This window comes from Myxocyprinus asiaticus, chromosome 38 (assembly GCF_019703515.2).
Source record: "Myxocyprinus asiaticus isolate MX2 ecotype Aquarium Trade chromosome 38, UBuf_Myxa_2, whole genome shotgun sequence".
NCBI classification, from domain to species: domain Eukaryota; kingdom Metazoa; phylum Chordata; class Actinopteri; order Cypriniformes; family Catostomidae; genus Myxocyprinus; species Myxocyprinus asiaticus.
The window spans coordinates 32619660-32645156 of record NC_059381.1 but is presented as its reverse complement, the minus strand read 5'-3'; the positions used below and the strand labels follow the sequence as shown (position 1 = coordinate 32645156).

General features: G+C 37.4%; 1 protein-coding gene across 1 annotated transcript in view; it reads left to right on the top strand.

Annotated features, from left to right (window-relative positions):
- Positions 1–11126: 11126 nt before the first annotated feature.
- The window catches only part of LOC127429351 (BTB/POZ domain-containing protein KCTD16-like), a 115206-nt gene continuing 100835 nt past the window's right edge, over positions 11127–25497 (top strand). Inside the window, exon 1 of the mRNA XM_051678334.1 lies at positions 11127–11970. Within this exon, the coding sequence (XP_051534294.1) occupies positions 11127–11970 (844 nt within the window). The remainder of the gene's footprint in view (positions 11971–25497) is intronic.

Below are 25497 nucleotides of genomic sequence, written 5' to 3'. Positions count from 1 at the left end.
TGAGTGAGCAGGCAAAATACATTTCTTTTATTTCTTATGGGATTCATATTCAGCTGTAGGTTATAACAGAATGGCACAATCATGGCAACAATGAAAAAAATGAAATGACCCCTGAAAAAAGTCCCAAAAGTCTGTATACCCTTAGTTCTTAATACTGTGTATTGCCCCCTTTAGCATCAATGACAGCATGCAGTCTTTTGTAATAGTTTTCTATGAGGCCCCAAATTCTTGCAGGTGGTATAGCTGCCCATTCGTCTTGGCAAAATGCCTCCAGGTCATGCAAAGTCTTTGGTCGTCTTGCATGAACCGCACATTAGAGTGGCTCGATGATATTAAGGTCAGGAGACTGTGATGGACACTCCAGAACCTTCACCTTTTTCTGCTGTAACCACTGGAGAGTCAACTTGGCCTTGTGCTTAGGGTCATTGTCATGCTGAAAAGTCCAAGAGCGTCCCATGTGCAGCTTTCATGCAAAAGAATGCAAATTGTCTGCCAGTATTTTCTGATAACATGCTGCATTCATCTGCCATCAATTTTCACAAGATTCTCCGTGCCTTTAGAGCTCACACACCCCCAAAACATCAGTGAGCCACCACCATGCTTCACAGTGGGGATGGTATTCTTTTCACTATAGGCCTTGTTGGCCCCTCTCCAAACATAGCGCTTATGGTTGTGACCATAAAGCTCTATTTTGGTCTCGTCACTCCAAATTACAATGTGCCAGAATCCGTGAGGCATGTCAAGGTGTTGTCGGGCATATTGTAACCGGGCTTTTTTGTGGCATTAGGGCAGTAAAGGCTTCTTTCTGGCAACTCTACCATGCAGCTAATTTTTGTTCAAGTATCGTCGTATTGTGCTCCTTGAAACAACCACACCATCTTTTTCCAGAGCAACCTTTATTTCTCCTGAGGTTACCTGTGGGTTTTTCTTTGTATCCCGAACAATTCTTCTGGCAGTTGTGGCTGAAATCTTTCTTGGTCTACCTGACCTTGGATTGGTATCAAGAGATCCCCGAATTTTCCACTTCTTAATAAGTGATTGAACAGTACTGACTGGCATTTTCAAGGCTTTGGATATCTTTTTATATCCTTTTCCATCTTTATAAAGTTCCATTACCTTGTTACGCAGGTCTTCTGACAGTTCTTTTCTGCTCCCCATGGCTCAGTATCTAGCCTGCTCAGTGCATCCACGTGAGAGCTAACAAACTCATTGACTCTTTATACACAGACAATAATTGCAATTTAAAAATTTATTTTTAATTGCCATTTAAACCTGTGTGTGTCACCTTGTGTGTCTGTAACAAGGCCAAACATTCAAGGGTATGTAAACTTTTGATCAGGGCTATTTGGGTGATTTCTGTTATCATTATGATTTAAAAAGGAGCCAAACAACTATGTAATAAAAAATGGCTTCATATGATCACCATCCTTAAATAAAAGACAGGTTTTTTGCATGATCAGTCATATTTTCAAAATCAATGCCAAAATTTCACAATGTCTGCCAAGGTATGCAAACTTTTGAGCACAACTTTAAAACATGTTGAAGATTAGCAGTGGTCATGAAGTGGTCAGTTCATTAAATGATGAACTGTTTATTCACAAAAAGTAGTTTATTCAGCACACTGAAGCATCTCCTCCATTGACATCTATTTAAAAAGAAAGGCCTCTGGTCTCCTCATCAGTTAACCGTCACGTTATGATTTGTTTCACTAACCTTGACGGCTTCCCCTGGGGGAGGGTCTCTGACCACAACCCAAACCAGGAAGTAAATGTGTTCACATAAATAATGATGATTGTGATTTAGAGGTTGAAGTTTTGCTCTAAAATGTTTACTCCACTGACGGTTAGGTTTAGGGTTGGGGTTTGGGGGTACAGTTAATAAAATATGCATTCCTGTTGACTATATTGCATTGTTTACAACTAAAAATACAACTAGTTTTGGCACCACCATGTGGACATTTCACCTCAACAACACTTCCTGCTTTGGCCACTGGGGGCATTAGTTTGAATATCTATAGGCACAGACCGATTTCAGCAGCAAAACTTTCAACCTCCTTCACAGTGAGATCAGTTTGATCAGTTGCACCACAGGGAAAGGTGTTCACACTTGAACTGATGCAAAAATAACCCAGCATAATATAGAGTGCAGTAATTTGGCAGTATGTGGTTAATTACAGGGTACATGAACATATTGATTTCCCATGTGATCATGCTGGATTTAAGATGATACTTAAATTAAACATAACTAAGAACCCCATTAAGTACCCAGAGTTTTGAAAGAGCAACATCTGAGCAAAACTTATTTTCCTCTGTTGTTGATAAAAGCAGAAAACAGAACTTCAGAAGGTTACTTTAACCTTGACTGGTAAAGAAAAAAATCACACATGGAGGAAAATAAAAACAAGCCTCATGCTGATTACTGAAAATCCCTCTGGTGCTTGGAAGGAAAGTGGCGCCCCCTCTCCCGAGCCAAGCCGCTGCTTAGCAACACCTCATCTTAGTGAACTGCCCACAAAGTGAGCTCAACTTAATTTGTGCGAAACACAACTGACACCTGCAAATGTCCTTAATCAAAATCAGTTATTTTCCCTTTTTTGTACTCAACATACTCTCTTTGTTGTTATTGCAGTGATGTCCCTCCTGTGCTTATGCTTCTGTCTGATCCCATGTAAGGAAACCTCAGTTTGTGCGGTCCTTTTAAAAATTAATTGTGATAAATTAAAGATTAAACAAACAAAGGGCATTTGTGGTCTTGTACTTCATTAACCACATCCCCTTTGATCTCGTGTGAATGTGCTTCATTGCCTTGAGGAATCTTTGCTGTTTTGCATTTCTGCCCAGTGATGCTACACTGAAAAATAATGTCAACCTAAAAATGTGCTGCATGTGGTAAGATTTAAATTAAATGGTTTGATGCAAGTCAGAAATATTATCTACTATGTCTCAGTCAGCTTCAACTACATTAGGGTTACACAAACAAAAATCAATTTTAAAGGTCAGATCAAGTGAGAAGCTCAAGGTAATTACAGGTTACCGCTTTTTACAGTGTACAGTACACTACATGGCCAAATGTTTGGGATCAACACCCAAACAAAATGTTTTACCCTCTCATCACCCAGTGGCTCTTACTTGGGACAAACTTTAGCTTCTGCCCTTAATGTTCAGTGAGGCAGTTGGTCTCCTGAAGATCTTACAGACCTAGTTTAGCTGTATGTGTGTTTGCAACAGTTGTGGGGCGGGGTTAAGAAAACCTGAAACCAGTGCTGCTGCTATACAAAAGCAATGTGTTGGGGTAAATGAAATGAGTCCATACTGTGTCATTTCAGCACTAAACTGAAGATTTCCTACATTCATTTTCCTCTGTGCCATCTTCTTCAGTGTGAGATCATAAAACTTTCATCATAGTTTTATTACATAACTTAATGTTTCTTCAAGTCACACACTCACACTTTCTCTTTTAGATACTCTTGAAGACAAAGTGAAAGAAGGAAAGTTGCTTGGTGCATAATTAGATGGGTGAATTTCATGAAAACATGTCCAAATCATATTTCGCCCCAAAATAAAATAAAATAAAATAAAATAAAATAAAATCATGTTAGGACTTTTAAGATTTTTGCATTGTGACATTATTTTCATGAAAATTAAGCATATTTCCTCCAAATTCTCACATTCTATGATACTGTGATCCATACCATTTTAGTTATTTTTCTAAGTCTTGTTATTCTCAGTAGTGATTCTCATTAGAACATTTTGGTTTGGGATGCTTAATTGTCATTAAAATAATGTCACAATGCAAAAGAATTGTTCTAAAATGGACCTTTCTCTAAGAAAAATATAATTTAATATTTTTTTCTTTTGAATTTGAATTTGGGTTAAATTATGAGCTGGACATGTTCTTAGCAAGTTTCGTGAGATTTATCCAGATGCTCGGAAAGGAAAAACACTGCAGGATTAATCCTTTGCATATTATCCAAAACTATTTGAAAATTTGTAATTTTACTGTTAAATCACAGGACTGAAAAAGAGAAATCAAGTTTAACTACCAGCAGGCAAGATCTAGGGTGAAAAACACACATTTAATTTCACACATACAGTATAAAAGTCTTACACAGACACAAACACACACACACACACACACACACACATATATATATATATATAATGGCATTTTAAATATGTTGCGATGAAATTATGTATACAATTTTGATTTGCACATTAACACAATGGCATAGTTTATATTGAAGTGTATGAAATGTAATAACCCTCAGTGATAAAAACATGAATAGTAGACAATTATTATGTCAAGACAGCACAATCTTTGAATATGCGAGGCAGAGATGAGGCATCTTGGGATACTTCTGGGAAATAAAATTATCTTTCATGAATCATATTCTCTCTGTACTTGTTCGACATGGCAATGGAACATTGTACGATTCATGTTTCTTAAAATAAGTTGTTTGTCCGTCAATGAATAAGCAGTGATTAAGCGGTCAAACAACCTGAAGACATACAGAAAACCAGAGGACTTTTACAGTCCCTCCTTATTCTTGTATGTTTTAGACTTTTCTTAAATGTAATCGGTTCTTGATAGTTAAAGTATTTTGGCTTATGGGGTTGAACAGTGGTGATGCTTGCCTTATTAAGTACCACTAAATATGAATAAATTACACTCACTGAGCACATTATTAGGTACACCTGTACACTTAGTTATTCATGCGATTATTTAATCAACCAATCGTGGGGCTCCAGTGCAATGCATAAAAGCCAGCATATATGGGTCAGGAGCTTCAGTTAATGTTCACATCAACCATCAGAATGGGGAAAAAATGTGATCTCAATGATTTGGACCGTGGCATGATTGTTGGTGCCAGATGGGCTGGTTTGAGTATTTCTGTAACTGCTGATCTCCTGGGATTTTCACACACAACAGTCTCTAGAATTTACTCAGAATTATGCCAAAAACAAAAAACATCCAGTGAGCTACAGTTCTGTGGATGGAAATGCCTTGTTGATGAGACAAGTCAACAGAGAATGGCCAGATTGGTTGGAGCTGACAGAAAGGCTATGGTAACTCAGATAACCACTCTGTACAATTGTAGTGAGCAGAATAGCATCTCGGAATGCACAACATGTCGAACCTTGAGGCGGATGGGCTACAACAGCAGAAGACCACATTGGGCACTTTATTAGGCCCGTAGTTTTACTAATAAAGTGCTAAATTAGTGTATTTAGCATCCTGTAATGATGTAGTTTCCTTTTTTCTCCCAAGGATTGCAAAAACATACTGCTACTATTTTACAAGTTTTACTTAAAAACAAAAACAGTTCAAAATCTGGCCAAAGTTTCCATGATTATCCAGTTTATTTGGTGCAGCAAAGGACAACTATAGTAAGTGTTTGCTTTGCAGTATAAATAAAACAAATCACTCATTTTATAGTTAAGTTAAAAGGGCAGCTGAAAAAATATAGAGGGGAAGCATTTTCAGCTACATTCTGAGAACACCATCTCTTTCATTTAGCTCTTTTTTGTTTAGTCATGCATGTAATAAAATCTATAACATATCAAAACCCAGTTTATTATCAGACAGAGTGACCTTTATCAGACATCTGGAGCAACATTATTGAAGGAATACGATATTGGATGGAGAACATTAAAGTCTTCCAGGATAACTGCCTCTCCACAGAAGACTCCAGGTATCTAAACTCTACCATGAAAGAGCTGGACAACTACCCTAAAATAGGATGGCAAAGCTTAGTGGTTCATTCATTTATACATCTATATTTAATACATTAATTTAGCTCTGTACTATTGTGAAAGCAATGAATGTTAAAAATCTCACTTACCATTGTATGGGAAAATTGCTGATATGAGGTCAATTGTTTTGATGGGTAAAATCTTTAAAGATTTTGGGTAAAAAAATGTTTAAGCCAAAACTTCTATCTGCCTCTGTTTATCCTCAAGCATAAAGTTTTGTGTTTTCAAAGATAATTTTTTTTTGTTTTTTGGCCAATTTGGTTGCTTAGGAGACATGGCTGGGGTCACTCAGCATGCCCTGGATTTGAACTTGCGACTCCAGGGGTGGTGGTCAGTGTCTTTACTCTCTGAGCTACCCAGGCCCCCTCAAAGAGAATTCTTCTGAGAACACATTTGGGAGAGAAGTGAGTGGGACCAGCCTCTCTGATAAATCCAGCTACCTGCTGAGAGCCCATGAAGACTCTTCAAATGAAAGAAAAGCTTTTCAAAAATTAAGATTGTGTCAATGCTATCAGAGACATAGTGTACAGTCATGAAATAACAACAGGAACTTTTCCAGCCATGAGTTGAGTTTGAGCTATTTAAAGTAAGGCAGTCTACTGCTACACTCCAATATCTTTGAAAAAAGGAGCAGCTTAAAAGTGGTGAAGGCATGCATGCATTTATGAATACAGCTCTGGCCTACTTACAAATGAACGCACTGCTGCTCCTTCCTTGTCTCATTCTATCTATCTATCTATCTATCTATCTATCTATCTATCTATCTATCTAAGAAAACATAAGTACCTGAAATCATCCTCTGTGGAACTTACTCAGTGTAGGTGACATATTTAATTTTACGTAAATGAAAACAAGGCAGTAATAGATGTACGTTCAATGGGTTGTCCTGCTGTATACTTTAGTGTCAATAGTTGCCGATGCAACATGAGTTGTGAAACTTACACTGAACGGATTGCACGTGAACGTCTATCCCTTACAGCCTCTTTTTCATCCACATAAAATTAAATATGGAATTTACCCTAAGGTCTATTTCTATATGATTTCATTAAACTGAAAAACCTCTACAAATAAGTCCCATACTTTTATACTAGCATTACAGCTGTAGTTACACAAGTCAAGGAGCATATATGGGTCATTCCTACTATTCAGTGTCTTTAAAGGAATATTTCAAGTTCAATACAAGTTGAGCTCAATCGACAGCATTTGTGGCATAATACTGATTACCAAAAAAATTATTTTGATTTGCCCCTCTTTTTCTTTATAAAAAGCAAAAATCTGCCAGTGAGGCACTTAGAATGGAAGTGAATGGGGGCCAATCCGTAAATGTTAAAATACTCACAATTTCAAAAGTATAGCCACAAGACATACAGCTGAAGTCAGAACTTTACATACACTTAGGTTGAAGTCATTAAAACTAATTTTCTTAACCACTCCACAGATTTCATATAGCAAACTATAGTTTTGGCAAGTCGTTTAGGACATCTACTTTGTGCATGACACGAGTAATTTTTCCAACAATTGTTTACAGACTAATTGTTTCACTTTTAATTGACTATATCACAATTTCACTGGGTCAGAAGTTTACACACACCAAATTAACTGTGCCTTTAAGCAGCTTGGAAAACTCCATAAAATCAAGTCAAGCCTTTAGGCAATTAGCCAGTTAGCTTCGGATAGGCTAATTGGCTAATTGGAGTCAATTGGTGGTGTACTTGTGGATGTATTTTAAGGCCTACCTTCAAACTCAGTGTGTCTTTGCTTGACATTATGTGAAAATCAAAAGAAATCAGCCAAGACCTTGGAAAAAAAAATTGTGGACCTCCACAAGTCTGGTTCATCCTTGGGAGCAATTTCCAAATGCCTGAAGGTACCACGTCCATCTGTACAAACAATAGTATGCAAGTATAAACACCATGGGACCACGCAGCCATCATACCGTTCAGGAAAGAGACACATTCAGTCTCTTAGAGATGAATGTAGTTTGGTGCGATAAGTGCAAATCAATCTCAGAACAACAGCAAAGGACCTTGTGAAGATGCTGGAGGAAACAGGTAGTAGTATCTATATCCACAGTAAAACAAGTCCTATATCGACATAACCTGAAAGGCTGCTCAGCAAGGAAGAAGCCACTGTTCCAAAACCGCCATAAAAAAACCTGACTACAGTTTGCAAGTGCACATGGGGACAAAGATCATACTTTCTGGAGATGTGTCCTCTGGTCTGATGAATCAAAAATTGAACTATTTGGCCATAATGGCCATCGTTATGTTTGGAGGAAAAAGGGTGAGGCTTGCAAGCTGAAGAACACCATCCCAACCGTGAAGCATGGGGGTGGCAGCATCATGTGGTACACTTAAAATTATGTGGATATATTAAAGCAACATCTAAAGACATCAGCCAGGAAGTTAAAGCTCGGTCGCAAATAGATCTTCCAAATGGACAATGACCCCAAGCATACCTCCAAAGTTGTGGCAAAATGGCTTAAGGACAACAAAGTCAAGGTACTGGAGTGGCCATCACAAAGCCCTGACCTCAAACCGATCTAAATTTTGTGGGTAGAACTGAAAAAGCGTGTGCGAGCAAGGAGGCCTACAAACCTGACTCAGTTACACCAGTTCTGTCTGGAGGAATGGGCCAAAATTCCAGCAACTTATTGTGAGAAGCTTGTGGAAGGCTACCCAAAATGTTTGACACAAGTTAAAGAATTTAAAAGCAATGCTACCAAATACTAACAAAGTATATGTAAACTTCTGACCCACTGGGAATGTGATGAAAGAAATAAAAGCTGAAATAAATCATTCTCTCTACAATTATTCTGATATTTTACATTCTTAAAATAAAGTAGTGATCCTAACTGACCTAAGACAGGGAATGATTTTTACAATTAAATGTCAGGAATTGTGAGAAACTGAGTTTAAATGTATTTGGCTAAGGTGTATGTAAACTTCTGACGTCAACTGTAATCAATATGCATGTTAACATTATTTTAGTGTGATAAAATCGCTTACTAACCTTTTCTGTGTAAAGTTATAGCTAATTTTACAACCTCGTTGCCATGACGATGTAATGTCAACAAACCCTAAAATGACTGTAAAAATTATGATTTAAACAAATTTACAACTCAAATAATACATGAGTTTTAGCAGAATTAATGCAAGTATGTTTATAAAATTATAAGCTTCTCATTTCTGCCTTTAAACACTCCAAATATTGGCCCCATTCACTTCCATTATAAGTGCCTCACTGTAACCTTGATTTTTGCTTATTTGGTTTTAAAGAAAAGGAGGGATGAGTCAAAATTAAGAAAAATTTTGGTAATCAATATTATGCCACAAATGCTGTCGATTGAGCTCAACTTGTATTGAACCCAGAATATAATATATAGTCTATAGAATAAATTCCCCACTACAAGTTGTGGTATTTATGATGTTTAATTTCACCTAGGCTTGGTAAATAGAATAAAGACTATTTATAATGTTACACACTGCTGTGGGCCTAAAAGACTCATTTTAAATAATTGAAATCATTATTAAACAAATTAGTGTTTAGTATTACATTTAACGATACTGTGACCTTTAATTGAAGATAAATGTTATGAAATTAGATCACATAAACTGGAGGTGAAATCAGCCACACAGCAAAAAATGATTGAGTTATTTAAAGTGTGTAACTCTTTTATTTTGTGATGTTAGTCATATTTGGTAAAGCATGACATGTCCACTCTTACGGGGCGATATAGGGAAAATTAATCTAATTTTAGAATGTCAATACACTTATGTTAACATATTTATTTATTTTTTTTAAATCATCAATATAAATTTACAAATATGTTTGCTAGATATCATTCACAGACCATGTAATGGCAAATTTTACACACTGAATGTCCACCCTGTTATTTTTCACTCTGACCCTGCCCATTTAACCGGATGTACATATGATTTTTTTTTAAAGTCATTTAGCCTGACCAGTATTACTTAAATCTTTAACATATCCCTTTTATGATGAAACATAAAGATAACAAGTATGCTTCATTTTTGATTCTTCACGTTTCAAAGCCGAAATGTTACCGAATTGTAGGTATGACCCATCTGCCATCCTAATAGCTATGTTTAGCATATATATAAAAACTAGTACTGTAACCATCTCATGGCACCCAGAAAGATTTAAAAGAGGACTTCTTAAAGAACTGTCAATTCAAATAACATCTTAAGAATAAAGCGTAATGGATTTTCGCTGTCCAAGGTGCTGAAATTGACTGTGGGTTTCTCCACTATGAACACAGTGCTTCATGCAACGTCAACGATATTTCTTGTCAGTAACTAGTCTTACATATTTTTTGTAGTGTATTAACAAAAACAACGCACAAAGTGACATTCCAAGTAGTCAATTTCCTGTAGGCACATATGTAAAAATTTGTATGTTGACCGCATTAGCTATTTCACAGCTGGTTGCCAAAGATATTTGACGCGAATAAAAGCAACGCCATATATATTCACGCGTGCATACTCCTTTAAGATGATGTAATTCTTTATAGTCCATTATTTCTTTTCCTTTTTTTCCCGCCCGCACCGCTGAGGCAACAACAGCTGAGACGGTTATTTTCCCGCGGCACAGCCCTGCTCGCGAGGGGACAGAGAGTAATTTCTGGATCTTTTCTACCCTCAAAGCCCGCGCGCGCATAAAACCGGATTGATATCGTGCCTCCTTCAGCGGAGAACACTGACAGAAACACTGGATTTTCCCGTCAACCGCTGGAATTATCGACCAACCCTATAATCTCTATAATTGAGTTGGTTTTAACTTGCTCCTCGGACTCAAAACGGAAAAGGATTTCCGTTTGAAACGATCCAATCTGTCTGTTTTGCTCATCAAAAGTTGGATTTAATGCGCTGCTGAACTTGTTCGGGAACTTTGGACCTGATTTATTGAATAAATGGGTATTTTTTCCATAAACTGTGTGTGGAAAACCAACGTCTTGACTGAAACATTAAATTTCAGCTTTAAACAAACTTTTAGCTTTTCAGGCGAAAAAAACAAGCGACCATGCCCGTCTTCTCCGTCCGTTGCCGCTCTTTTTGGGGAGCGCCGGATGCTGAGCAACTGATACTCGCTCGCGAGGTGCGACTCTCCGGTGTGCGCGTGTAGTTCGATCTCCATCCTCGGATATTTCGCATTTGCTCTTTTATATATATATATATATATATATATATATATATATATATATATACATATATATATATATATATATATATATAATTTTTTTGGGGGGGTGGGGGGTGGGATTTTTATTTGTTTTTACTACACCAATACCGAATCTCTAGAGCGAACTTTTCCATCGTGTTTCAGTGTGGCTAGGAGGATCTCCAGGCACCTATGACTGAAACAATGGCGTTAAGTGGAAACTCTAGAGCTCAGCCGACGGGCAAAGATCAAGGCTCTGTCCACAACAGTTTTCCGGACGTTATTGAACTCAATGTCGGGGGACAGGTGTATTATACTCGCCACATCACGTTAATCAGCCACCCCGGCTCCCTTCTGGGGAAAATATTCTCTCCTAAAAATAATGCGTCAAATGATCTCGCCAGAGACCCCAAAGGTCGTTACTTCATCGACCGGGATGGGTTTCTATTCAGATATGTTTTAGACTACCTCAGAGACAAACAAGTCGTCCTCCCCGACCATTTCCCGGAGAAGGGGAGACTGAGGAAAGAAGCGGAGTACTTTCAATTACCCGACTTGGTTAAACTCTTAACCCCTGACGACTTGAAGCCCAGTCCCGACGAATACATCCACAGTGATTACGAGGACGGGTCTCAAGGAAGCGATCAGCGAATGTGCCCCCCGGCGTCGCTTGTTCCCGCCGACAGAAAGAGCGGGTTCATAACCGTCGGTTATCGCGGGTCTTGCACGATGGGCAGGGAGAGTCAAACCGACGCCAAATTTCGGAGGGTGCCGAGGATTATGATATGTGGGAGGATTGCTTTGGCCAAAGAAGTTTTTGGCGAGACCTTGAATGAGAGCAGGGACCCAGATAGGACCCCTGACAGGTACACGTCCCGCTTTTACCTCAAGTTCAAACACCTGGAGCGCTCTTTTGATATGCTCTCGGAATGTGGCTTCCAGATGGTGGCGTGTAACTCGTCAGTGACGGCCTCGTTCGTCAACCAGCACACTGACGACAAGATATGGTCAAGTTACACTGAGTACGTCTTTTACCGTAAGTTTCAACTCTAATATTTAGTCAATATTTGCATTTCGTGAGCGATTTCCATGCTTTGCCTCTACTGTTGAACATTTCTTGTCAGATTTGCTTTTTGGCGCGCTTTCACATCTGAGTTGAATCACCACTAGACGGCGCACTCGGTTTCCAGTTTTCTGTCAACTCTAGTTCTCATAGGGACAAAGAGCTTTCTTTTTATAATTTCGTGTGTACATTTTTATCAACATTTGAGAAATATTCCTCACTCAACACAGCAGTTTAAATGCACAACATACGTTTGTGTTTTGCAGTAAAGTCTTTTTTAATATCACTTTCCTGACTTTATACGTGTGGTAATGTTCCCAGTCATTGAAAGCCTTTATGAAAGACTCTCTTACCTGGTAAGTAATGCTTTCTCAAAGAGAGATGCCCCCATCCCCCCTCTTTCTGTCTATCTCAGGAAGCATCTCAATGGAGTGGCAGATAATGATGGCTTTCTGTAATGGCACTCATAGCATTTTATGATGTAACGAAACACCACCCATTTCAGGCCTGTAGCATAGTGGCTAAAGTGCTGTCGAACCAGCAGTGGCCCCACCACAAGGCAAAATGGAGGAAACACATAATGGACTCTATACTGAGCCCATTAAAGAGGTTATAGCGCCGCATTGTAGATGTTTACATATTTTCACAAGACAGTAGTTTTTTATGTCCGTTTTAAATGGACTTTGTTAATATGTTTTTGCCTTAGCCTACTATCTCACACGGTAATGTAATGGCAATTTTGTCAGTGCATATAAGTTATCTTGGTGGACATTATCACTAATAAAAATAAGTAGTCCGAATCAATAGCTTTTTGTTTCGTGCATCTCAATCCAAAATCCTACAGTTTTACTGGGGCTATAACAAATGCATGAATGCGTCATGCATCTCCCATGAGAATCCAAGTGTGTGCTACCGAGTTGGATGCATAGTGTTCTAGCTATGGCAGGGTGTCCACTCCCTGTTTTAGGGCTTTTGTATGTGAAACATTCTGAAATGAAAGAGAAAAGCCTCTTCATTTTCGTTCCTGATTTTATACGTATACTTCAGTATATACTGTACACGTTAACTTTTTAAGTAATGGATCCAAGCTACACAAGGCCAGCTTCACCAATGCAATTGATCTGCACAAAGGTATAGGAGAGACTGTGTTAACAACATGTCCTCACTATATGGGGTAAGTTGTCACAATGGAAACCTGCTATTAAACCTTGGAGACCCAAGAATTCTCCTCCTTGAAAATGTTTTTTAGGAAACACAATATAAAAAAAAAAAACAAATTCAAAAACAAACATTTTATGCATATTTTACAACACAATTCAACACACAAAAGTATAGGGGAAAAATGTATTACAAGCAGTAAGGGTAAATTCATGAAAAGTAATGAAATTCAATTAACGAGAACTAAAAATAATGAGAACTTTTGATAATGAAGATATATTTGCTGGTATAATCCAAATAATAATAAAAAAATACCCATCTCTTTGTAATGTAGGCTAGTAGCCTTTATTTAATATACCATGAATACCATAAAACAAATACTCTGTTCTGAGAACAGAAATTGTAATTTATAAATTAAACAACTTGCCCTTGCCTGACATTTATGAAAAATACCCTTGTCCTGAGAACAAAGCCCAATCTTTTGGTTCAGTTCTACCGTCGACCCTTTATACATTCGACCCTTGTCTATATGTATGCCAGGTGATGATATTGTGTTCTCTTGTTCAGTCATTGGCTAAAAAACAAAAATATAATCATTTTGGAATTTCGTTTGGAGGGTAGAATTCACAAACAATTTCGTAATTTATGACAGTTTTGAACTTTATGTTTGAAACCAACACAACTTTGGATAGAGAAAACAAGCATTTGTGCAATTGGACTATTGATTCAAAACCTTATAGTTACTGAGATATAGCCCTTATGACAACTTACCAGTGTGAAAACTAGCCCCGGTCTCCCCTATATGTTGAAATATTATAAAAGAAACAGAAGGACTATCCTCAGGATAGTGCAATATTTCTGAATTTTAATTTTGTTGATAGTCAAAAGAGTATTAACATCCTTCCATTCCATCAATTCACCCTCAAGCCCAAGCTTTTGAAAACTGCATGCACCAAAGAGTTACGAAAAGTTTCAGGGAGTGTTTGCAAAGTTGCTAAAGTTGGAACCCAGCCTCCTACACTCCCCACCAAGCCGGCTGAGATTGCTTTGCCTCTGGCAGAGTGCACCAGTTGCTGTTTATAGGCTTCACCGCTCTGACGCTAAGTCTACCCAGAATGCAAACCCTTGCAGGCAAATTTATTTACCAATTTGTTGCATGGTTAGAATGATTGACAATCAATCATTGGCTGTGGCAGACTTCCTGCTGTCTGCCTACAGTGCCATGAATCACGTCATCAGCTCTTGCCTTAAAAAACAAGTAATTTCATCCTCCAAGACTGACATAAGCTTCAGAAAAATATCAGGAAACATTTAGAGCCTATTCACACTTAGGGCATTTTCAGACCTGTAGCTCATTTGATTTGTTCCGAAACAGGAGCTAAATGTTACAATGTTGCATTTTCCTCTTGGTTCAATTCACTGTCACAAGGCAAAATGGACCAAAACGGTGTCAGTAAAAGTCATATGTAAGCAAACTGTCCCCTTATTGGTCAGAATGTCTGTGTGTTGTTCCAGGATTTAGCGCATCCATTGATATACCAGTTAGAATGGTATACATGTAAAACTTGTGTCAATCGCAACACATTTTCAAGTCTTGTTTATGTCAAGCTTATGCAAAATGTCACCGCATTGTACTCATTGTGTGTTCCATTCAGAGATTGCGCTACAAATACACTAAATCTTACACACGAATGATATGCGATGTAAAATTTGCGTCATGCTTATTTTTTTTCCGTCATTAGTTGCTTTTGCATTATTTCTGCATTGAAAAGTGCCTGTTCTCATGGTCACAGAGCTGGCACACGTTACACACACACACAGGAGAGAGAAGCAATGGAATTATTATAATTATTATTATATTATTATTATTATTATTATTATTATTTTAATTCTCCAAAGATCCAACAGGTATGTTCATGGTTTTTATAGGGAAATTGTTGTTTGTGTGCATTCTCCACCACAAGCCAACTGCTCCAGGGTTTGTTTGCAATCGGTCTGAGAACACCTCATCTAGGTGGTCACGGATTGATTGTTTTGGTGCGGACCCAAGTGTGATTGCCTTGTTCAGATATGCCTAAACAGCCAAACTAAGGGAGAAAACGCACCAGGTTCCGAAACAAATGCTCCAAACGAGCCAGGTGTGAAAACACCCTTAGTCACTTCATGCATCTTGATTGATCAGATTGGTATTTGATTAGGTATGCACATTCCATTCACACTTGGCCACATAAATGTGTCTAAAATCTGATCTCCTGTTTATCCTGTTACTGTATATGCAAATATAACAGTGTTCACTTCCATGATGATAATAAAGCCAGGAAGTGAAATTTTGCTGCACTTGATGTTGCTCATAAAAACTAAAAACACAACTGAAATTTCTTTGACGATCGCGATACAGAAGGCCACAGCTGTTATGTCCCACATTTTCTTGGCAGTGTTACATTTTCAAAATCGAGGAGTTGGGAAATGAGAAAAGAGACACTCATCTCTGGCAGAAGCAAAGTTTACTTAAGCTTTGTGAATAACTAGACACATTTTGCACTTGACAGAGTTGCATCTTATATGCACCTTAATCCACCGCCTGATTTGATTGCTATTTTCCTCAAATGCGTTGAGGACATTTCCTATTTTATTTTTTTTTATGATTGGATAGCTATTTCATCAGTAAAATTGCATGAAGAGACCAAGTGTAAAATGTAAACAGACACAGATCATTCCAGTAAATGTATCTTATATTATCGACGTGTTAAAGACTATAATTCATAAAAAATTAAAATTATCAGGGTTGTTTCATGGATATTGGAAGTGGGTAATGTCGGATACACGAACATAAACACCTTCTGGCTTTTAGCCTTAGCAAACAACACAGATGCAGATATACTGTATAGTAAGGACACATTTATTACCCCTATTATACCAGTCTGTATGTCACACTACACTATAGCATAGATGATCAGGTAGCTAGCGAATGGAGCAGCAGAAGGGGATTGGTTAAAAAAAGCATGGGTGGGTGGAGTGGTGTTGTCTTGCTTAAACTGATTTGTCTTGCTAGGGGATGAGCCATGACAGCTTTGATGCTTCACTTGTTAGGTGCAGCTGCTCCCCTGCTCACTCCATCAGGGGATCTAACTCTGATTCTAGCTTCTGCATTATTCACTACCAGAGAGAGAGAGAGAGAGAGAGAGAGAGAGAGAGAGAGAGAGGGAGGGAGGGAGGGAGGAGAGAGAGAGAGAGAGAGAGAGAGAGAGAGAGAGAGAGAGAGAGAGAGAGGGAGGATTAAGAAAACCATCAGATGGCAGAGAGCAATAAGGATCAAGCAAATTCAGAGAAACGAGAGAGAGACGATGGTTTCAGGATAACTAAACACTTAGAGAAGTGCTTCTGCTACAGTTGGCTTTGCTTTAGGAAATCAAGTGGAGACACAATTAATTGAAAATCGATTACTTCTGCCTCAGTTATGTAATCGTGAAAACTGACGATTACAGCATTCAATTTAAGTCTGCTCCTGTTGCATCTATGGTTTCTATTTACAATGTGTTTTTGCAGCGGTTGAGTATTCTAACCAATAACTAACATGTCCGTTGAGCATTGAAACGGCAATAGCCAATCAGAGCCGCTTAAAGTAATCCTCTGTCCTATCAGTAATGACAACTGATCCTAATGCGCAAGTTTTAAACCGTCTGAATGCCCAGATGATTACTTTATGTTCCACCTCTGTTCGCAGTGGCACACAAAAATTAATACTGAAGAAACATCACCTGACACTCGAAAAGAAGCTGTAGAACAAGAGCGAAAAGCACTTTGGAATTATTTTAGATTCATTGCATATTGCACAGCTTGCTTTGAACGTAGATGCTGTTAAATATACTGCAAATGAGCAACACGACAAAACTAAAATGCTCCCGTTCTAATCAAGGCATAGACGCGGTGTAAATATTTGATTTATTGTGCTGATTAGACAGCTTTGTTTTTAATGAGAGCATTCGCGAGAGTGCAGAACTTTGTGCAGAGCGTCATTGAGCTCATGTCGAAATGCAGGTCTCAAACAGTGTAAACCTGCAGTGAGTGACAGCAGTTATTGTAATGGGAGAGTTTGTCGCGTTGCTCAATTTCTGTGTACAGTTTATTAAAAATGTAATAACAGTTTTGTTTTGTCATGTTAATAAGTAGGCCAATGTGAATTTGATTTGTACAAAATAACAATAAAGTAATTCAGCTTAACTGTTCTAAGTTTGTTTTGGAGGTGTAGCCAACATAAAGAATATGGCATGAATAGCATATTTCAGGAATCACCATCATTGTTATCGCGTCTGCTGTAATAAGACCCATTTGCCATGCAGCTGGTATTAGTAGATTAAACATTTTCCTGAATTGCACAAACTCCGATCTCAAATGACTGTTTTTAATTTCCAAAGTGCACCACTGAGGCCAAAAATGATCGAACGATGATCGTACGTAAACAAGATCACCACTGAAGATCCAACGGGATGAATGGTCCCGTCTTGCCACCAAAGGGCTTACTGAATGCAGTAAGTAACTTGGTCAATTTAAATCGGCTGTTAATAAGTTTGAAAATTGAATATGTCATATTATTTACTGAATGTGGACTAAAAATGTAAGAAGTAATTTAGCAATAATTTAATTTAATTTATACCACATACAGGTGCATCTCAATAAATTAGAATGTTGTGGAAAAGTTCATTTATTTCAGTAATTCAACTCAAATTGTGAAACTCGTGTATTAAATAAATTCAGTGCACACAGACTGAAGTAGTTTAAGTCTTTGGTTCTTTTAATTGTGACGATTTTGGCTCACATTTAACAAAAACCCACCAATTCACTATCTCAACAAATTAGAATAAGACCAATAAAAAAAAACATTTTTAGTGAATTGTTGGCCTTCTGTAAAGTATGTTCATTTACTGTATATGTACTCAATACTTGGTAGGGGCTCCTTTTGCTTTAATTACTGCCTCAATTCGGCGTGGCATGGAGGTGATCAGTTTGTGGCACTGCTGAGGTGGTATGGAAGCCCAGGTTTCTTTGACAGTGGCCTTCAGCTCATCTGCATTTTTTGGTCTCTTGTTTCTCATTTTCCTCTTGACAATACCCCATAGATTCTCTATGGGGTTCAGGTCTGGTGAGTTTGCTGGCCAGTCAAGCACACCAACACCATGGTCATTTAACCAACTTTTGGTGCTTTTGGCAGTGTGGGCAGGTGCCAAATCCTGCTGGAAAATGAAATCAGCATCTTTAAAAAGCTGGTCAGCAAAAGGAAGCATGAAGTGTTCCAAAGTTTCTTCGTAAATGGGTGCAGTGACTTTGGTTTTCAAAAAACACAACGGACCAACACCAGCAGATGACATTGCACCCCAAATCATCACAGACTGTGGAAACTTAACACTGGACTTCAAGCAACTTGGGCTATGAGCTTCTCCACCCTTCCTCCAGACTCTAGGACCTTGGTTTCCAAATGAAATACAAAACTTGCTCTCATCTGAAAAGAGGACTTTGGAACACTGGGCAACAGTCCAGTTCTTCTTCTTCTTAGCCCAGGTAAGACGCCTCTGACGTTATCTGTGGTTCAGGAGTGGCTTAACAAGAGGAATACGACAACTGTAGCCAAATTCCTTGACACGTCTGTGTGTGGTGGCTCTTGATGCCTTGACCCCAGCCTCAGTCCATTCTTTGTGAAGTTCACCCAAATTCTTGAATCGATTTTGCTTGACAATCCTCATAAGGCTGCGGTTCTCTCGGTTGGTTGTGCATCTTTTTCTTCCACACTTTTTCCTTCCACTCAACTTTCTGTTAACATGCTAGGATACAGCACTCTGTGAACAGCCAGCTTCTTTGGCAATGAATGTTTGTGGCTTACCCTCCTTGTGAAGGGTGTCAATGATTGTCTTCTGGACAACTGTCAGATCAGCAGTCTTCCCCATGATTGTGTAGCCTAGTGAACCAAACTAAGAGACCATTTTGAAGGCTCAGGAAACCTTTGCAGGTGTTTTGAGTTGATTAGCTGATTGGCATGTCACCATATTCTAATTTGTTGAGATAGTGAATTGGTGGGTTTTTGTTAAATGTGAGCCAAAATCATCACAATTAAAAGAACCAAAGACTTAAACTACTTCAGTCTGTGTGCATTGAATTTATTTAATACACAAGTTTCACAATTTGAGTTGAATTACTGAAATAAATGAACTTTTCCACGACATTCTAATTTATTGAGATGCACCTGTATATCCATTTAAAATAAGTTTTATTTGGCCTAACATTAACAAACATTATTACAATATTTAATGCTTAAAAGATGCTTAAAAGAAACTGGAGCACAGCTCATATCCACCATTGAAATCTGCTACTTTGCTTTGTGACGTCACGGTAATTTAATATTTTAATCGACATTAATAATCGCAATTACAATATCAAGGGCAATAATCGACAATTATGATTTTTGCTATAATTGTGCAGCCCTAGACCCAACACACTTACCAAAATTGTTTATTGTAAAAAAGTACTACATAATAATAACCAGAAATGTCCTAATATATATATATATATATATATATATATATATATATATATATATATATATATATTTATGTATTAACAGCATATTTATAAATTATATACAATTCTCAATGTAAATCACATGGCCTGCTGCAGTGAACATTGATTCAGTGAGCAGTCAATCGTCCAACCAAATGTTTGGCTCTAAATGTAAAGCATGCTCTGCTCTTATTTAACACTTCCATTTAAGGTGGATGTGGGATTTTCCTTCTTGATATCTCTGATTTCCGACCATGTAGCGTTCTGTTGTTCTGATGCACAAAGAAACCAAAATGACAATGTTAGAATTGTTGTGCAGGTGTAAAGTTATAAACAGAAAAGGTCATTTACCATGTTTAACACATACTGTATGTCCCTGCAAAAGTTTGCTAATCAGTTTTAAAATAAACCCACATCTCTGTAAATTCAGAGATCAATGTTTCAGCACTAGTTGAAAGACTGACATCAAATGGCATTATATTGCAGTTTTTCAAGAAGGAAGTTGAAAAATCTGGCTTTCCTAGTCGAATGTAACGCAGCATAAGAGACAGTAGGTGCTTTAACACATACAGACTATTTCGTAAAATAAATCCAATTTTTTTATTCCTACGTCATGTTTGAACAAGGGCTGTCAATGTATTAAAATTTTAATCGAATTAATTACATGGTGTGCCGATTAATTAATCGAATTATTTGCATACAGTATATAATTAATCAATTAACAACAATTTAATATATGATGATGTGATAATTAAAAATAATTTTATTTAAATAATTACAAATTGGCTGCAGTCTTAGTGTGGAACAGATGTGTACTTTAAATGAATGTATAAATCCGACCGCTCATCTTCTAGAAACTCCACAGAATCATTTGCGTTGTATCAGACGACAAAGCAGAGCACTAATCCACAGTAAACCACACAGGACATGTTAACTAAATATTTATATAATTAAATCACAGCATTTGTGTGTTAATCTCAACTCAACTTTATTTATATAGCATTTAACCAATAATAATTATAGAGTTGACCAAAGTGCTTCACAGTAATAACATTTAAAACATAACATTGAAAAATAATCATATACACAAACACCCGTAATCTAAAACACAAAATACAAACACTCCAAAACTGTGTCCTACATTTCATTTGTCAGACTCAAAGGCCAGTGTAGCCAGTGTAAAAAGATGAGATTTCAGATGTGACTTAAAAGTCTTCAGTGATCACACTGGACCATGCAGCAAACTGTTTATCCGGCAAAGTGAAGCTTCCGGCAAAAAACACACATCATAATAAAAGCACGATTCATAATAAAATCTACATGCCTGAAATTGAAGAAACTGTGACAGAAATATTTTACGACTGTATAGTAAAAAAATATAAAAATATTCACTGTAAAAATAATAATAATAATTATTAAGCAATATATCACAAATATGACTGCTGTTGAATAAAAGTTTTGCAAAAAAAAAAAAAAAAAATGCAATGACATGTTGAAAAGTTCTATTTTCACTTGTTAAAAGTTTTAAGAATATTTAAGAATTGATTAGACACTATTTTGATGATGAAATTAAACTTTAAATCATGGTGTTCTGGAAAATAATAATAATAAAAAGGAAAACATGATTTGGGAAACAGTAAAAACAGATTTCAGTAGGGTGCTACTTAAAAAACACTTAAACATTGCATCCTTGATTGAGAAACACTTGAAGGAAACATGCAGTTCTTTTACTTCATTATTTACATTGAAATGTAAATTTTAAATAGGCTAAACAGGTGTGTTCAATAGTACATTATCATATTATCATATTTTTGCTGTGGTACGAAAACTGGTATCAAGAACAGTGAAATTTCACTGGTATCGGTAATGACTACTGAAATGTTGGTACCGTGACAACACTAATATATATATATATATATATATATATATATTTTGTAACAGGTAAAGGACGGGCAAGGAGAAGGCGGGAACCGGCTGAACAGTAAACATAAAGTTTAATGATGAACTTAAAACCAACATAAACAAACGTGCAGAGCAGCTACGTGCGTCTCTCTCTCTCGAACTGGTGTCTCCGGCCGCCCCTTTATCTCACTCTCCCACTGATCAGCTGATTCAGTGCCGGCCATGCTCCATCACGGCCCGGCCACGCTCCATCACGGCCCGGCCACGCCCTCCTCCTCATCACACACACACACACACACACACACACACACACACACACACACACACACACACATACATATATATGGACACCTCGACATGGAGGCGAAGGTAGAATCCATATGCAAGAAGTTTATTATAATCAGCAAACAAATCCAAGACACTAGACAGAGACGTAATCGTTGAAGCAGGCAAAGTAGTCGTTACACTGGTAATCAGTCCAACCAGGCAAACAGAGCAAAACAGTAATCCATTAACGGTAATCCAGTGAAACAGGCACAATGGTCATAACAAGTAGGCAAATAAACAGGCAATGAAAATAACACTTGGTAAGGCAGTGAAACTGGCAATACTTTGCAAAATCACAATGGAAGAGCATGGCTATTTATATGGTTCAAACAGGAAGTAACCATAGAAGAAACGGTACAGTGTCAGTATTCGGGAGAGGGCTCCCTCTGGTGGTCAGCTGAAGGGATACCAGCCTCATTCCTTACATATACACTACTGGTCAAAAGTTTTGAAACACTTGACTGAAATGTTTCTCATGATCTTAAAAATCTTTTGATCTGAAGGCGTATGCTTAAATGTTTGAAATTAGTTTTGTAGGCAAAAATATAATTGTGCCACCATATTAATTTATTTCATTATAAAACTAAACTTTAATTAAAAAAAAAAAAAGTTTTTAAATAATAAAGAAAAGCAGCCAATAAGTGCCCAACATAGATGGGAACTCCTTCAATACTGTTTAAAAAGCATCCCAGGGTGATACCTCAAGAAGCTGGTTGAGAAAATGTCAAGAGTACATGTATATATATATATATATATATATATATATATATATATATATATATATATATATATATATATATATATTCAGATAATTAAAATGCTTTACATTATTGTGGCAGAGCAGTTAAGCATTGTTAAGACAATACAAAAAGTGTCTTTAGAATCCATTGTATTGTATATTTGCATATTATTGAACATAAGCCAATCATTGGCCTTCAGTTCACAGGAATCCATTTTGCAATCGAATTCGTCAATCAGGGCTTTCCTAAGAGTGCGTCAATGTACACCTGCATCAGACGGATGCTTTTGGAGCATCTCACTTTGGTTGCATCACGTCATAAACATAAAATTATTAGGTCACTGTGTCAAATTAAATGTAGTTTAATACTTAGAAAAACATGTCCCACATAATTAACACATTAAATCGACAGCCCTAGTTTGAACAGGACCCATCTAGAAATACCAATAAATCAGCTAGAAATTGTAACATTACTAGAAAAGCTCTGATTTTATGCAATGTGTGAACAAAGCCATAATATTAACGATTTGACCATGTATACAGTCAGGATGCACCGACGGAAGAAGTCTGCTTTGGGCCAATCGCAAAGTTCTGACCATTTAACGCCTGTGATTGTGGGGGTCAAAAAAAAAAGAATTATGTCGTCAAATTGGACAGATAGTGAAACGGAAGCGCTTCTCTTTATTCGTGTGGATGAAGATATTTGTCAACAGCTTACAGGAACAGTAAGTCATTCCATTACTTATGATAAAATAACTAGCCTCCTTCGGTAATGAGGTATACACAGGACCAAATGTCAGGTGATCAGCAAACTAAAAACGCATAGGCAAATTTTTTTGAAAATGCACAACCATCACAAAAAAGTGGAAATTACAGAATGCAAATGACATGTGTGAATGGTAGCAAAACGGATACAAGACAGAAGCGTGTGAATAGCAGATGTGCTACATTTTACTGCAATTTAATGGGTTTCATATGTGAAAGTGTCTAGTGTCTGTGATCAGAACATTGCATTAACAACTGTAAAGCTTATTACAGATTAGGAACTAATGGCCAGACTGTAAAATAATATTTAATTGAAGTTTTCTTGCTTTCACAGAATAAATGCTGATGCATGGTGTCTTCTGTGCAATAGGCCTTGAAATCAAAGATGAGTCTGATGGAAACAGAGATTACATCCCCTGTCAGTTTTCCACTCCTATGCATCTTGATGTGTTCAGGGCAACAAGTTAAGCCATGCTCAGCAATTAGACCAATATTGACTGAATTACAGAGTGAAGAACATTGCATTTGTGTGGAGGAAAACATTTTATATAGCTAGAAACTTTCCTTGATCAGGATTTCAAGTTTGGACTTATTGTTTTTGATTTATTCAAGGGTGTTGCAGATGATGCTGCATCCAGGATGGGCTCAATTCCAAGAGGGAATACTTTAAAATACAGACCACATTATCATTCAAGACACAATACCCAATGTTTTGCCTGTGTGTAATTTTATTATAACACTAAATGTATCTCAGATCCATTCAGATATTGTATGCAAATGCAAATGATGTAAATAATGTCAAGAAACAGAGAATACCAGTGTTTCCCATTAATTACCTAATTTGTCCCGCCACAGTTTCATTATGAACCGAAAATATTTTTACACTTCTCATAATAACATAAAAAAATCTATAGCTTTGTGTTTTGCGCCGTTGCTTCGGCAAAGCATCTCTCACCTTCAGTCAGCATCTGAGGAGCAAGTTCAACACAGGTAACTGCTTTTGCTTCATTTCTTTGATGGCTCAAATATATGCTCTAATCCAGGGGGTGGAAACCTTTTTGACATGGAGTGCCATTTTTTTTACCTGGTCAATGGCTGTGCCGACGATGTGGGTTTATGTTTTCTCTTTGGATCGTTTAATGTAATTTTGAGTGTGACCATGGTTTAAGGATGGTGTACCTGTATGCTGGGTTGGAAACCTCAAGGATTAATAGTGGTGTTTTCCTTATTACATTACAAATTAAACATGGAATGTAGGCTGTCATCCGTGCAGCATGACCGAAGCAAAGCGGGCACGTTTACTCATGCGATTAACTGAAAGTGAAGCTGCCGGCTCGTGATGCGCAAATGGCTTGCACGCACTGCACAAGTCTGTTGGGTATACTGCAATCTTGTCACATTTTAACTTTTTGTTTAGCCTACCATTCAGCTCATGAAAACACACTGTATGATCATGAGGAATGCAGATACTAATTTATATAAATAAAATAGTCTATTCCTCTCTTGCCATTACTGGCGTGCCAGTGATTACCCGTCTGCGTGCTGATGCTGGCACATGTGCCATAGGTTGCTGACCCCTGCTCTAGTCGATTTTATGTTTTGACCATTTGTGAACTGTGTTAAACTCCATCTTGTTTACCATGCTTTGTGGGTGTGACTTTTTTGCCATGTCATCTCCATTCATATCTATACAACCAGTGTGTTTATGATTAAATTACTACTAGAGCACATAATTGTTTACCAGACCACAAAGCTCTTCACAGATCTAGCTTCTTAATTTTGCTCTCAAAGTGCACCAGAGTGATGCATTTAAATTTAAAATGTACAAAATTTTCTTACAGGGGACAATGCGAGGTTCACTCACCAAAGTCTCACAAAATCCTGTGGGAAACACTGAATACAATTCGGCATACTGTATATTTGGGAATTATCTCATTAATGCTTTGCAGTGTCAAAGGCATATTTTATTACCTGCATTCCAATTTTTTGGAATATTGCACCATTCTAGGTAACATGAAGGTCAAGCTGAAAAAGTTTATGACAGAAATGATTTTAAGACT